Genomic DNA, 14180 nt, shown 5'->3' with positions numbered 1-14180 from the left:
GATTTGCGAGATGGATTATGTAAACAAACCGGAAGGTATTTTGGACACTGAACTAGCAGGCTCACGCTTGTCAAGTTCTGTTGTGTAAGAATACCTTAAGTTTGATGTATAACACGTATGATGACGCGACTTTGAATGCGAGTTCAATAACTTCACATTTCCTCGATATAACCATTTGTGTGACCAATTATTTTGAGGTTCTTTTGTGCTGACAACTGTGGGACATCTTTTGTGGAGCTCTCCATGGTGCTGAACATTTCTGCATTTAATTATGCATTGACAGCCTGGTGATTCTGAGCCAATGAGTGTTAAAATCAAAATGTTGCTCTGAAAACTAGCTAAATAATACAATAGTACAAGTGATGAGTGGCTCTAGGTGAGTTTGATGCCCCCCCCTCCCTCCATTGTTTGTTGTCATCTATCCTTCTCTCAGTATCCTGGGGATGCATCTGTTTGGTTGTAAGTTTGGTTCAGAGCGGGATGGAGACACTCTACCAGACAGGAAAAACTTTGACTCTCTCCTGTGGGCCATTGTGACAGTTTTCCAGGTAAGTATCAACCTTTCTTATCAGGAGATTTTTTTTATGTATTGTAAAACTATAGCAGGAATAGCATGAAATTAAAAGACAAAATGAACACAGAGCCACCATCCACCAGTTTGAGCCTGGAGTTAGAGAGGTGCCCCACACAAATATGCACATTAGCACTCTAAGATCATCAAATGGTATCATTACACCACATAGTATCAACATTTGGGACCAAATGAGGTGAAAGAAAAAGGAAAAAAAGGAGCAGTACATCTGTGCAGCGTGGAAGAAAGTTAAGAGGGTCCGTTCAAGGACCATCAAACAAAGTGGGACACATTGCTGTTCGCATTAAACATGCATTAAACATCTTTGGGATTTCTAACTGTATAGTATTTTTTATATAAAATAATTCCCTGTATTAAGTGTTATTAAGTAGGAGTTAACTAGGGACAAAAAATTGATTAATCACAATTAAATATTATTTTATTTTATTCGATGGACAGCCCTAATTTTTGTTATTATTATAATTATAATGTTATTTTGTCTTTTTTCCATTTGGGGGCACCACAGCAAGTCAATTGCATGTTCAATTTGGCTTAGGTTTAGCCCCCCCATTTACCCGTGCCAGCAATGGAACCCATGGCCATTCGCTTTTCAAAAAGCAGCAGCATGTAGTATTACACCAGCAGGGCCTGAACTAGAAATATATGATTTATTAAGAATATCCAAGTGGTAAATTGTATTTTGTTCATCTTTAGCATGAAAGGCTAAAATGTGTAGTGACATGACTTGACTGAATAAAACCGAAATGGTGTAAACCTCCACGCACAATCATTGTGCAACACTTTTCCTTTGCTCGGCCTCTCTTCTAGATACTAACACAAGAAGACTGGAACAAGGTATTATATAACGGCATGGCGTCCACATCTCCCGTCGCAGCTCTCTACTTCATTGCCCTCATGACCTTCGGTAACTACGTTCTGTTCAACCTGCTGGTGGCCATCTTGGTTGAAGGCTTCCAAACTGAGGTAAAGTGAAGCTTTTCACAAATATTGTGTTCATTCTTCTCGGACTTGGAATGATGTATTGATTGTCTTCTCGCGTTCTTGGTGTCTTAACAGTTTCTTTTCAACAGCAGCAAAAATCTCTTTTACTAATATGTTTTTCTTTTCACTGACACACAGTTAGATATGTACACACAACATGTCCATTAACTATTATAAGGTTTAGAATATCAAATAGACATTTTAGGGTAAGTCCATTATTTGTGTTTTTTCTGCATTTTCTGGAGGTCATACCCAAGCACATCCACCTGAAACCTGCACAAAGGCTGCATGTGTTCTGAGCATGCATTGACAGTGCAATCTGTTGTCATATTTTATATGTAAGGATTACATGCCATGGCTGGTTTCTCAACAAAACCAAAACATTCATGTGCTCTTCAGTTTGACACCCTGACCTCGCTTCCTGTTAGTGAGGCTGCTGATGTCTAGGAGTGCAGCTCATACTGCTCACCATGCACTGGGACAGGAAGTTGGCTGTGACATGTTGCATGGTGACATCAGAGCGTTATTAAGGAGCCCGAATAACCTTGAACTTTGCGTCTGCTCTTGTGAACTGCTGTGGTGCATCTCACTTCTGTGCTTTTTCCCCTGCCGGCTGAACCAAACACTTCCGTTGTAGGAAGTGTCCAAGCGGGAGGATTTGCATGCCCAACTGAGTCTAATTCAACTGCCTATAGACGCAGGGGTATGTACGGTAAAGCACGGCAGCTCCGTCCTTTGTCCCTGCACTTCCTCTGCTAACAGTCCTTCCCCATCCTTGTTACCCTCCCTTCATCTTTCCCTGCAGAGACTTTGGGGCTATGTCACATGTCTTTCAAATACCACAGCCTGATGGTCCACCATAAAAAGTAATCATATACTAAAAAAAAAAAAAACCTCTGCTTGATCAAGCTATTTGAACAGCCAATGATGACGCTATTAGCTGATGTTAAATCATATGGGGTAATAATGCTCAGAGGAAAAAACTGAAATTGTGTACCTATGTTGAGAAATATAATAATAATCATAATAACAATAATGATAAATCTATCTAAAGTCATCCAAAGTATTTTTTCCTGATGCTTCAAAAATTTTTTTTTTCTTTATTGTTATTTAAACAGTTTTATTATCAAAGGTTTGCTATTTTTTATTTTAAAAAATTAATAATTTTTTTTTTTAAACCTGCGGCAAGACAATCTTGTCAACCCATTACAAAACGCTGGGCATCATTATATATAACAGTATACAATATAAAAGTCTGACTCATCTTACTAAACTCACCACACAGCAACTTAAAACTCAGAACCTGAGAATATACAAACATGTACCAATACAAGGTTAACATAAAAAAACAAACTCTTAAAGTTTTCCCATAATGCATTGCATCAGAGCAATGCATTCTTTGGTGCTGCAATGATGTCAGCCTCCCTCTGGGCCCCTATGGTGGACAGATGCAGCATTGCAGCATCATTCATCCATCATTTGGTATGCTGCCTGTCATCCAATGAGATGCTTAACTCAGACAAAATGTGTTAAAATATATACTGTATATTTTCATTTCAAACTTGTACTAGTACATGTTTTTATATTCAACTTATACCTTTTGAGTGTTAATGGTTGTGTGTCAAGGACCTCCAATATGGCTGCTGGCTAGAAGGCATGTCACGTCTCAAAGTGCTCCACCCCCTGCTTCCTGCATGCTGTCTCTGCTGTTAAAACTAACTAGCAGTGAATGATTGCTCTGAGTGGCTTTAAGGACAACAACTGCAGTAATTGCATTACTTTACTGTGTACATATTTTTTTAAAGATGTTTTTTTGACCCTCTTTAAAAGCAGCATTAAACCTCAGGTTGATTGCTTACCTCCCACCAAACCTCTCCCCTGCTCCTTTTCTTTACAGCCGCCGGGTAAGATCACTGCAAAGGCGTTGGCTGGCAACAATCTTCCTTTTAGTCTCTCGTTTTATCAGGCTGGAGGTTAGGACAGTGAAGAGAGGCTGGCAGCTTACTGGGAGTCTCTAGCACTGCGAGATAAATCCAACAGGACTAAAGGATGAGAGCTAATAAGGGATGCGGGGGTGGTCAGCACTGTTTGCATGATGGGGGTCCTTTAATAGAGCCTGACGCTCGGGCCTTGAGTTTGACATCTGTGGCTTAAAGTGATGACTGCTGATGGCTTTGTAATATACAATCACAACATTAAACACACATGTACAAGCTAATTTAACAGTATGAGTGCCATAGTGCTAATAACGATATAACATTGGATCACTATCTTAAAGCTAACATAAATCTTAAAACCATAAGTGTATTGGTATTATGGTGTATGGTATAAGTATTTTTAAAAATCATGCATTTCATAAAAAAATACTAAAACCTTAAAGTAATGTATTTTTGTGGCACAAAACATTTCAAAGCAAATTTTATTGTCATTCTTAAGAGTTTTCTCATCAACCCGCGGCGCTTTTGGCTGCGAAATTTCAAAACGCAACTGCAAAAGAAACCTATTTGAGAGAACATGCAAACAATGAATCCTCTTCCTTCTGTCAACATCCTTCTGCCATGTAGAACCCCCGGTTTGAGGCCAAGTAATTGTGATCCTCCTGTGAGCTGTTAGTGTCTATTAATGTCTGGCTATCCGCCGACGGTCTGGTCTGGCCTATCTCCTGCTCTCGCCACCATGCCCAAATTGGGGTGGCAGAGTGTAAACAAGCTGTCTAAACATCCCAGCTATTTCATCATCAAGGATTTCCCTCAAGACCATCGCCCCCATTTGCTCCAAACCAACATCATGTCCACCTTTCTACTAGCTTATTTAACCTCAGATGTGTGATTATATTCCCTTAGTAATAAATCGCGTTTATTCAAGGAGACACCGAAAGAAGATCCGACTGCACTCCAACCAGTTGTATTATTTATTCCCAAAATGCCCAGTGTTGCTATGCTATGCTATATAGCTCTTATGTTGGTTTTAAAACATTAGAACTTTGTTCATGATTTCCTGTGACTATTGCTCAATAATTAATATTAATTATACATCAGTTCTTTAAAAATGTACATTTATGTAATGCCATTTGCTGAAGCAGCAAAACAGCCCCAGACCATCACACTACCACCACCATATTTTACTGTCGGTATGATGTTGTCTTTCTGAAATGGGGTTTTCTGGCAAAATTGAGATGGGCGTTAATGTTCTTCTTGCCCAGCAGCGGTTGTGTTTTCATTGACTAATGTTACCATTTCTTTGACGATCTGACACATTTAAGTGTAACAAACATGAGCAAAAATAAGAAACCAGGACTGGGGCAAACACCGCTATACTGTGATAACTCCATGCAAGACGCAGACGGTTCTAAGTACCCTTCATGTGATTATGCCACTGGTCTATTAGCACCCCTTACCTAATTTTCTCACACTCCACCTGTCTGGGGAAATCAGGAAATTGATGTAAGTCACACGGGGATTTTATTGCAAAATAACATGTAAATGAGAGCTCCATTTTCTTACAAAAGACTATGCAGTAGTCCCACACTTTGGAAGATTTGGAATCAATAAAATACAAAATGGATCTGCTTATTCACTCTACCACAGTGGTAGAGGACTGAAGATGTGAAGCTTGACTAGAGATTAATGTAATCCATATTGCTTTAAACAAAAACAGTTTAGAAAATTAGACATTTATGCATTGGCTCTTCCAACAACGGTAAAAAGTGTGTTGCAACCACAATAACAATTTTGACATCAGTCAAATAAAAATCATCCCAAAATGACCTCCCATGCATGTTACTGTCGTTGTGTATCAGTGTGTTTGTTTCTTTCAGTGAACTCCATTTGTTACCTTTGCATGTTGAACAAACTTCGTCTTTTCTGTATCGTTTAATCTTCGAGCTGTGGTAGATTCTACCTGTTCACAGAGTCATGTTGCCTCTGTGACTGATTCCCAGATCACGTCCGACACATTACTGACTGAGACAATGCTCAGCAGGGATCTGCGCTAAGAGGCAACGTCCAATCATGCGCTTTCTGACCAATTTCACATTTTAAATGGTTTTTCTTTCTGTGTATTTTTGTGTGAAGGGTGATGCCTCTAAATCAGGTTCCGAGGTCGATTCCTTTGCACGGAGCATGGAGGATGTTAACAACAGAGATTTATCGGCATCTGCAGGTGAGCCATGCATGGAGAGTACATTTATAAACAAGGTGCTAATTCACAAGCATATCATACACTCATGACTGTGGTGAAGAAAAAAAACACAAGGACCTTCATTTTGGAGTACACAACTACACAATTCCTCTCAGGTGGTCTTGACCCTAATCGCCAATATGACAACATATAACCAGAACTTGTATTGAGCCATCTGTGTTTGCAGGTTTAACTGCTGTCTTGTCCCCTTTTTCTTTCTTAAGATCCCTGAAATATGTCAGTTAAAGCAATGTTTTTGCTAGATCAGAATAATATGCCAAAGTCATATTAAGGATATTAAGAATAGCCTGTGGAGCATTTCCTGCACCCGCTGGTATCAGTCATGGTTTACAAGCCAACTCAGTGGGCACGTGCACGGCTTTCCCCTTGCACAACATCAAACCAACAGAAGCCTCATCCATAATTTCACAACCGCCGGCTCCTGTTCCCTCTAATTACTGCTTTTGCAGACGGAAAAGCCCAGCAGGAATAGCACAGTATGGAGTTCAAATCCCACTTGTGCCGTATCATCTCCCTTCGGAACCTTCACATGGTCTGGGTAATACTGTTAAGCTAACTGGTGTAGCCGAATACACATCTTCGAGGCGGTTGCATTATTAAAGTTGCATTACTTCCACGTGTCATGTATTTGTGGGGCTGCCAAACATAATAATCTCTCCCACACATCCCATAAGATTAATATGCCACTGAAATATTCATTGGGTTCAATATCAGTAGCTTTCGCTTTTCAAATGAACTGCGACATAACTGAGGGCTTACCTAAGTGACACCCATGCTCACATGACTCAGTCTGCCCAAATTCAACAACAAACTTTATTCATCTTTCTTTCTTTTACAATAGTGCCTGTCAATGGTCATGTGGATCTAAAGACCAGCCTGACTCCTCCGCTAATTACCCACACAGCAGCCACCCCTATGCCAGTACCTAAGTTGCCAGCGGGGGTTGACCCCATCCTGGGCTGCGAGTCCCGCCGAAGCAGCAGTGTCTCCATAGACCCGGGCTCTTATGACAAGTCAATGGTTCGTGACTCTCTTCTCATTCTTATCACCAGTTTCATAAAGTAGATGAATACTTTTCTAGTCATAAATTCTGTTGGTACAACATTGCAATTTTTTTGAGTCAGTTATTGAAAAAAATTGACTTTACAGTTTTGCATTCTGTCTTCAAACCCGAAATCTCAATCAAGTACCTATTTAGCCCCACCAAACCTGTCCGCTTAATTGTGTTTCATTTTAGCTTGATAACATGTTGTCATGTTTTTAACCAAAAGATGCCCCTTTATGGCCCCTGGAGCACCGGTAGTGGCAGGAACAGCCGCAGATCCAGCTGGAACAGCCTAGGTCGTGCACCGTCCCTCAAACGCCAGGAGCGGCAATCTGGGGAACGCCAGTCACTGCTATCGGAGGAAGGAGGCTCCGGCTCAGAAGAAGGTGAGGACGGAGGAGACGGAGGAGGTGGGCTGGAGGAGGATGACGCTTCCTTGGCCAGGACAGACTCCATGTCCCAAACTCAGAAAGGGCCTTGTCATCGGAGAATGGAGTCAATAGAGACTCGGCGCTCCATGGATTTACCCCCCGATGCTCTACTGCAGGTACGTGATTTCAATTCAAACCATGACATTATAATTAGAATGGAATTGGAATCTCCTAAATAGCATATCAATTGGTATGAACATCAGTGTGTTTTGAAGTTCACGTTCAACAAAGTGTACATGCCGTTCCTGATCCCATGCAGGTACCCTACCTGTATCGCTCAGCCAGCATGTACAGCTCCAGACCGCCTTTACCGATGACGTTTCGGCTTGGGGAGCATAGCGACTGCAACGGGAAGGGCACTCCCTCTTTGGTGGGCCCGGCACAGGTCTCGTTGGAGGAGAATACTGAAGAGGAGAATGCAGAGGAAGAGGCCAATCTGGTTTGTTTCTGTGCATGTGTAAAAATGGGACTTCCTTATCCAACTAGACCTGCGGAGTGCCAGATTACCACACAAACATTTGCAACAAAATACATCAAATTAAACCCTACTGAATTGAGCTTCCTGTAGTTTGGTTGGTACCATCCAGTACTCAGATATGCATCAACCATATGCGTATAATCATTTTATTGACATTAACTGATAAGAAAATGTGTTGTATGCTGCATGATTCAACAGTCCGGTGCACAAGTGGTATTGTTTCCACATATCAGTACCGTATAGTACTGCGCGCCTTTTGCTTTCTTGTTGCAGTACTTACTTAAAATGTAATAACGAAATATGAATAATAAAATCAATGTGTTTTTCTAAAGGGACGTATTGCCAGATTGTTTCACTGGCTGGAGAGGAAACAACCCGAGTGGTGTCGACAAAGAGACACCTGGTCGCTCTACCTCTTTTCTCCAGAGTCAAGGTAAAAGCTTGGACTTCCATACCCAATTTTGGTAGTGGTTGAAGTTAATGTGTACTATTTTGGAGGGGAAAACATGTTTGCACAGCTTATGAATGCAAGTAAAAGGGCACAACTCAGCCCCCAACCTGACAAGAAGCGGATTTCACGTCTGACTGACATCCCATGCTTTTGGTCTCAATAAGAGCACAGCATCATTTTCTATTCCCTTCCAAATGTTTACTTCAGAAGCTTCTTTTATCCGTACGTTTCTGCCGTGTCAGGCGTGAGTAAGCAGGAGCAAAGGGAGTTTCTCTTTCAAAGTGCTGCGTGTTATCTCAGTCACGTGCGGAATCCGTGGCACTCTCCCACTCTCTGCTCCGCGTCCTCTTTCTTCACGCCTCCTCCCCTCCCGGGGTGTTAATCCGTTCCGAGCTTCCATGTGTTTAGAGGTGTCGGGTTTGCTGGTTGCAACAAGTAACACAATGTCCCCCGGTGCTAACATCATAGCATCATAGCAACATTCTGATTTAAACGTATGTGGTCATTTGAACAGCTTCATAAACATTGGATCGCTTATCAAATCGTAATTAGTAGAAAAGTACATCTGGCAACCCTACATTCTCTGCTTAAAGGACAGTAACTTTAGACCATGCTTAAATTAGGGGGAGCTGAGTGTAGCGAGCAGACAGGAAGTGATGTCGGGGGTTCAGAGCTTGGGATTGGTTACAACCGCAATAGCCGTCCGTGTTTTTATTAGGGATTATTTGGCCTTTTGTGAGAAAATTCAAACCTGCAACAAAAGCCTGTTGTTGCGGCGATCAAGTCCAGTGTGTCTTTCTTTTCTGAAAAATGGTAAAGCAATCCGTATATAGAACAAAAGATGTATATATTTGGGCTACTGTTAGTTAGTAGTTCCTGTACAGCAGCTGACGTCTACGCAGCTGTCTGGTGAGAGGCTCTGGTGAAATCTGTTATCTGGAATAGGCTGCAGCTTCTGCTACATCCTTGAACAGGATAGCCAATATCACAAATTGATGATTTCTTATACTGTAAGTGAAGAGGATCGCAAGCTGTGGCAGGCGTCAAGGTTTGGCGAGGACACAGGCTCTGCATGCAGTCTATTTTGTCCTTAAAGCACCGCTGTTGTCCATCTGTGCTCACAATCGCATAAAGAACCCACAGTGTAGCGGGATGGTGCAGTCCAGCAGCTTCCCTTACATACACAGGATCACCTCAACTTGCTTAGATTCTAGCAGTGCATTGGATTAGTACCGCAGGCATAGTCCCCTATATACTGTACACCAGACTTTGACGTGTGCTGCATAATTGGGTTGGGAAGAATGGTGGTCGTTCAACAATAGGATTATAGATGATATTGTCACCTATGTAGCGTATGATTAGATGATTGTATGAACCAGACTCAACACAATGAAGCCAGTTAATTGAACAGCAAATCAGACGCCGTTGGCAAGATTATAAGTGACAGACCGGAGGGAGGTCTCTGTTGCAATTACAGTAAATGAGGGGAAAAAATGATGTGTAGCATTTACATTTATACACCATTTAACATAAAATTGATTTATCTCCACTGTAGCGCTGAAGAAATGATTAGCTGTTCCCGAAATATGTCATCCATGTCACTGAATGCAATTTACATACAATTTACAAACGGTCCGGGCACTATTACTATTGACATTATTTTTCACATTCCCAAAAATGCATTGCCAATGAGAGAAGGTGTCCAAAATGTCACTGTTTTTATCGGAAAAGGCAAAAATGCAGGCAAGACTTACTGGTCCTATGTCAACGCCACTTTCAACTCCTTTTTTTTTTGGAAGTAATCTTAAAATCCACTGGCTCTTCCAAATGTAAGTAAAATATGTGAATTATTAAGTGACACAGCTGCCGTGCAGATAGCAAAGTGGCATTAGGCTATCTTGTTTGTATGCGCTATGAATAATGATCAGACGACACAGCCGCTCACACCAGCTTAGCTGCTTGACACGATTGCCAAATAAAGCCACAAATCCACATCTTAGCCTCGCAGTGCCGTACTTCCATGTACATACACTTATAGTACAGCAGTATCAAAGCTGATTTATTTTGCAGTTTAATCTCCAGTAGGGTTCCTATTGTCTGGAGCTAAAAGAAGTCAAGCAATGGCAGCCGAGCATAATTAATGACTCTCCCGTCTCCAGTGGTTCATTAAGGAGTTATGGTATAGTATTTTAGACTCCAGCGCTCCTGAATTCAATGAGATCTTTTATTACTTCAAAAGTATGCAGTGTGCATACAAGTCTCTCCTAACAATGTATACAATGATTTCAGGTGTTGCATAGAATTAATGTCCAGTTGATTTACACCCATTGAATAGACCTTCATTATATAGAGGAGTGTGAATACAATATGGATTTTTTATATATTATACAGTCTATGACATCTATAGAAAGTTTGACATTACAGGAATTATTATTTAAAGTTATTCCTTATTAAGTAATGTTAGGGTGAAACCGTGAAATTTGTCAACAGATGATGGAAGTACATATTATTTTTACATAATACATTTGCCCAAATTGCATTCAGTTGCACGATTACCGAGTGTGGTTACTAACTGATCTATCTCACTATTTCACAGGTTCCGCGATGTGTGCAATAAGATCATCACCCACAAGATGTTCGACCATGTGGTGTTGGTCATCATCTTCCTCAACTGCATCACAATTGCCATGGAGCGTCCTCACATCGACCCCGGCAGCGCTGTGAGTCTCACTGTCTCATCAGGGTGGGGGGGTTGGGGGGAGGGGGGGCGACTTCCATCATGCCGATCCATGCAAAGCACAGACGTCCACCAAGGCTTCAACATGTGTCATGTTTTTGCTGTCGGTTGACAAATTCCAGTTATTTGGTTTTCCCAAGGGCGGCACGGCGGTCTAGTGGTTAGCACGCAGACCTCACAGCTAGGAGACCAGTGTTCAATTCCACCCTCTGCCATCTCTGTGTGGAGTTTGCATGTTCTACCCGGTTTTCTCCGGGTACTCCGGTTTCCTCCCATATGTGCCCTGTGATTGGCTGGCCACCAGTCCAGCGTGTACCCCGCCTCTCGCCCGAAGACAGCTGGGATAGGCTCCCGCGACCCTCATGAGGAAAAAGCGGTAGAAAATGAATGAATGAATGAATGGTTTTCCCAAATGCAACACAATGTGAAGAGTTACCAACGCGTGGATGCACTTAATTTTGCAGACTACTTTAGGTAGGTTTGGTGGGACCATGTACAAAAACCAAGACATATTTTTAGCAATAATTTTCATCAAAAACCAAGTCTTCACTGTCCACCCATTGTATTGGACGCTATGTCCTTAATTCAATAATTTCCAAGATGCTTCCAGCTTGTCATAAAAACCCAGGTGGATATGTAAAAAAATGTTGACAGAAAGTAGCACACAAAGAAACAAACCAACCCACGCTGATAAACACACACGGTAATCTCCTTGGCAGTTGTAGCCACACAAACAGAAGTCCATACTGGAAAGGAGGACGTGCTTGTAAACCTTTATTCACATTCATACAATTACAGAAGTAGAGGAATGATGCAGAAGCATGGAATCACTCCTGTTTGACTCCGAGCCAGAAGCTTTAGGTAATGGGCGCTATACCCTGTTTCACATCCTTAACTAATGCACCATCACTTGGAATAGAGGCAAGTTGGCTGGAAGCCTGACTGCAGCACACGAACATGCAACCACCAAAACCACGTCCTTTCCTCTTTTTTTCTACAACATCAGAACACAGACTAGCCGTTTTGTACACACACATACTAATTAGCACTATGATTATTATTTTTCTCCCCACTGAGCGGGGTGTTTTGCAGATAGCTTTAATTGTGGTTTTGGTCTCCGTGGATTTCACTGTTCTGCTCGTTTTGTCTCTGAACCGCAGTGGAGACTGAGCCGTCTCAATTGATTCAATTATCTTGATGCTGTCGTACCGTGGCTAATGTCCAGGAAAGGGAATGTTTAACACATGGGGGCAGTATCATAAAGTCATGGGGGCACATCGGGGCAAAGGCAAACACACTTTTTTACTTATGCAAATACACAATGTCCACAGTCCTAAGTCACGCTGACATTCACATTAAAGAGTACTACTTTGGTCTGTTGGCTATTGTGTCCAGTGTGCACCCCCCCCCCCCCCCTCAGGCCATTACTGATGATATGCAGGCTGCACCAAGCCTCCGAGAACAAAACAATTGTATTCATTACTGTACTGGTACAAACCTCATTGCCTGGGTACCCGTGTGGCATGAGTTGTGTTTTGTGTGAGTTGTTGGAATTACTGAAGCCAAGTGTGAATCAATGTCTACAATTATGGTGAAGTGCGCTATGTCACCCCTAACGCCAGCATAAGAAAATATAGTTTCATTAAATGTAGTCATTGTTATTGCTTTGCAAACATTTTACTGCCCGATGCTGGCTGAATCATTCAATGAGCCTTGGGAGTCCTGTTTTGGACATGGTTCTCCATGTGGCCGAGATATGGGCTTCCTTCAGCTCATTGGAAGCAATTGGAGGATGATTATACCACTTATTATGATATATGACTCCTAATTGAGCAAGAGGACAATCCATCAGTGCCTTGGGTTCTAAATTGAATCGGAGCAGCACCAACGATATGAAGTGCAATCACTCTAGGTTTTTCAACACTCACCATCCCAGCCGAGAGAATTTAGATAGAGTATAGAGTTGTTGCTGCACACAAATCTTAGTAACGTCAATTTGTGAGAGTAAGAATCGTTCTTGATTGCAATTTTTATGTAATCCCAAACAGCTAAAGAGCTTCCAAGTTGTTGCCAGTTATAGGATGGATATACGGGCGTTCCTGGTTGCCAAAGAGGTCTTTTAAATCTCAGCAGACTGGAGTTTTGGCATTTCAAGCAGATTACCTTCTGGAATTGAATTATTAGGCATCGTAACTCAGCACATAAGTCATAGCTAACCTCTGTCTTACTGCGGGGCTTTACAAATCAGGCCAAGCTAAAATGAGCACTTCATCATGATGCCCTGCTGCTCCTTTTTAACATCGTTGACCACCAAAGCGGATGAGAGTACACTCTGATCAAAATTTTAAGACCGGTTGAAAAATTGCAAGAATTTACATTTTGCACATGAAGTTGCGTCCCCATCGGCGGTGTAGTCCATCAACGGCAACTTGGTGGGTAGACAAATTATTTTTTTCAGATTAAAATTAACAAAGCATTATTAGAGCCCTGTAGACATGACAAAACACATTTATACTTTTTTTTATTTACAACATATTGCGCAACTGCAGGGTCTTGAGACACATGCTAACTCGCAGACTAGAGAGCTAGCGACCTAAACGGTAGCTTTCAAGTTATTTCCTTTAAACTTAAATAGCCAAAAACTTACCACTTCCACACGGATAGGGAGGATAACTATTAACAGTTATTTAACCTTTAACATGAACATTAATCAAACGTAATAATTTTTTCTGGGTACATGATACCATACAGCATCCATATCAAACTTGGTGGGCTGCACTAACATTAAACTTTCATATCAAGGCGGGGGCCTCAAACTAGTGTCCTGCGGGCCACATTTGGCCCACGGGCCGCGTGTTTGAGAGCCCTGATTTAGACTGAATGACTGGAGGCAGGAATTTAGAAACCCTTTAAGCAAGCGTGTATTCCCAGTGAGCCCATTCTTGACATTCCCAGAGCCCTGAGCAGGACTCCCATCTTCGTGTTAGCGTGTGATGTTGTCTTCCTTTGAGCATGTGCAATGGCAGTCGGGGGCCGTGGGAAAGACAGCCACCTACACACACTTGGAGAGGCTGAGACTCACAGACATTTACAGTAGGGGGGGGGGGGGTGACTGATTCCCAGATAGAATGGAATCGCTTAAATAAGCAGCTTCTGAACAAATCTTATTCTTGCTTGTTCATTTTCTCCCATTAGTTAAAAAAAAAATAAAAAATACCCCCATCGCTTCCCATCCCACTCCATCAAAAAGGCACGGCGCTCCAGG

At 41.9% G+C, this 14180-nt stretch overlaps 1 protein-coding gene across 6 annotated transcripts in view; it reads left to right on the top strand.

Annotated features, from left to right (window-relative positions):
* The window catches only part of cacna1g (calcium channel, voltage-dependent, T type, alpha 1G subunit), a 157675-nt gene that overhangs the window by 105089 nt on the left and 38406 nt on the right, over positions 1–14180 (top strand). For 4 of the 6 annotated variants that reach the window (XM_078788919.1, XM_078788920.1, XM_078788922.1 and 1 more), the window contains 9 exons: positions 434–548; positions 1400–1555; positions 2211–2276; positions 5647–5734; positions 6615–6793; positions 7045–7365; positions 7509–7688; positions 8060–8160; positions 10775–10898. In XM_078788919.1, coding sequence (XP_078645045.1) covers positions 434–548; positions 1400–1555; positions 2211–2276; positions 5647–5734; positions 6615–6793; positions 7045–7365; positions 7509–7688; positions 8060–8160; positions 10775–10898 — 1330 coding nt within the window. The remainder of the gene's footprint in view (positions 1–433; positions 549–1399; positions 1556–2210; positions 2277–5646; positions 5735–6614; positions 6794–7044; positions 7366–7508; positions 7689–8059; positions 8161–10774; positions 10899–14180) is intronic. The other 2 variants (XM_078788923.1, XM_078788924.1) reach the window with 1 other exon arrangement.

The sequence above is a fragment of the Doryrhamphus excisus genome, linkage group LG2 (genome assembly GCF_037039965.1).
Source record: "Doryrhamphus excisus strain RoL-2023G ecotype Guam linkage group LG2, RoL_Dexc_Guam_v1.1, whole genome shotgun sequence".
Taxonomy (NCBI): Eukaryota; Metazoa; Chordata; class Actinopteri; order Syngnathiformes; family Syngnathidae; genus Doryrhamphus; species Doryrhamphus excisus.
This window is presented reverse-complemented; position numbering and strand designations above follow the sequence as displayed.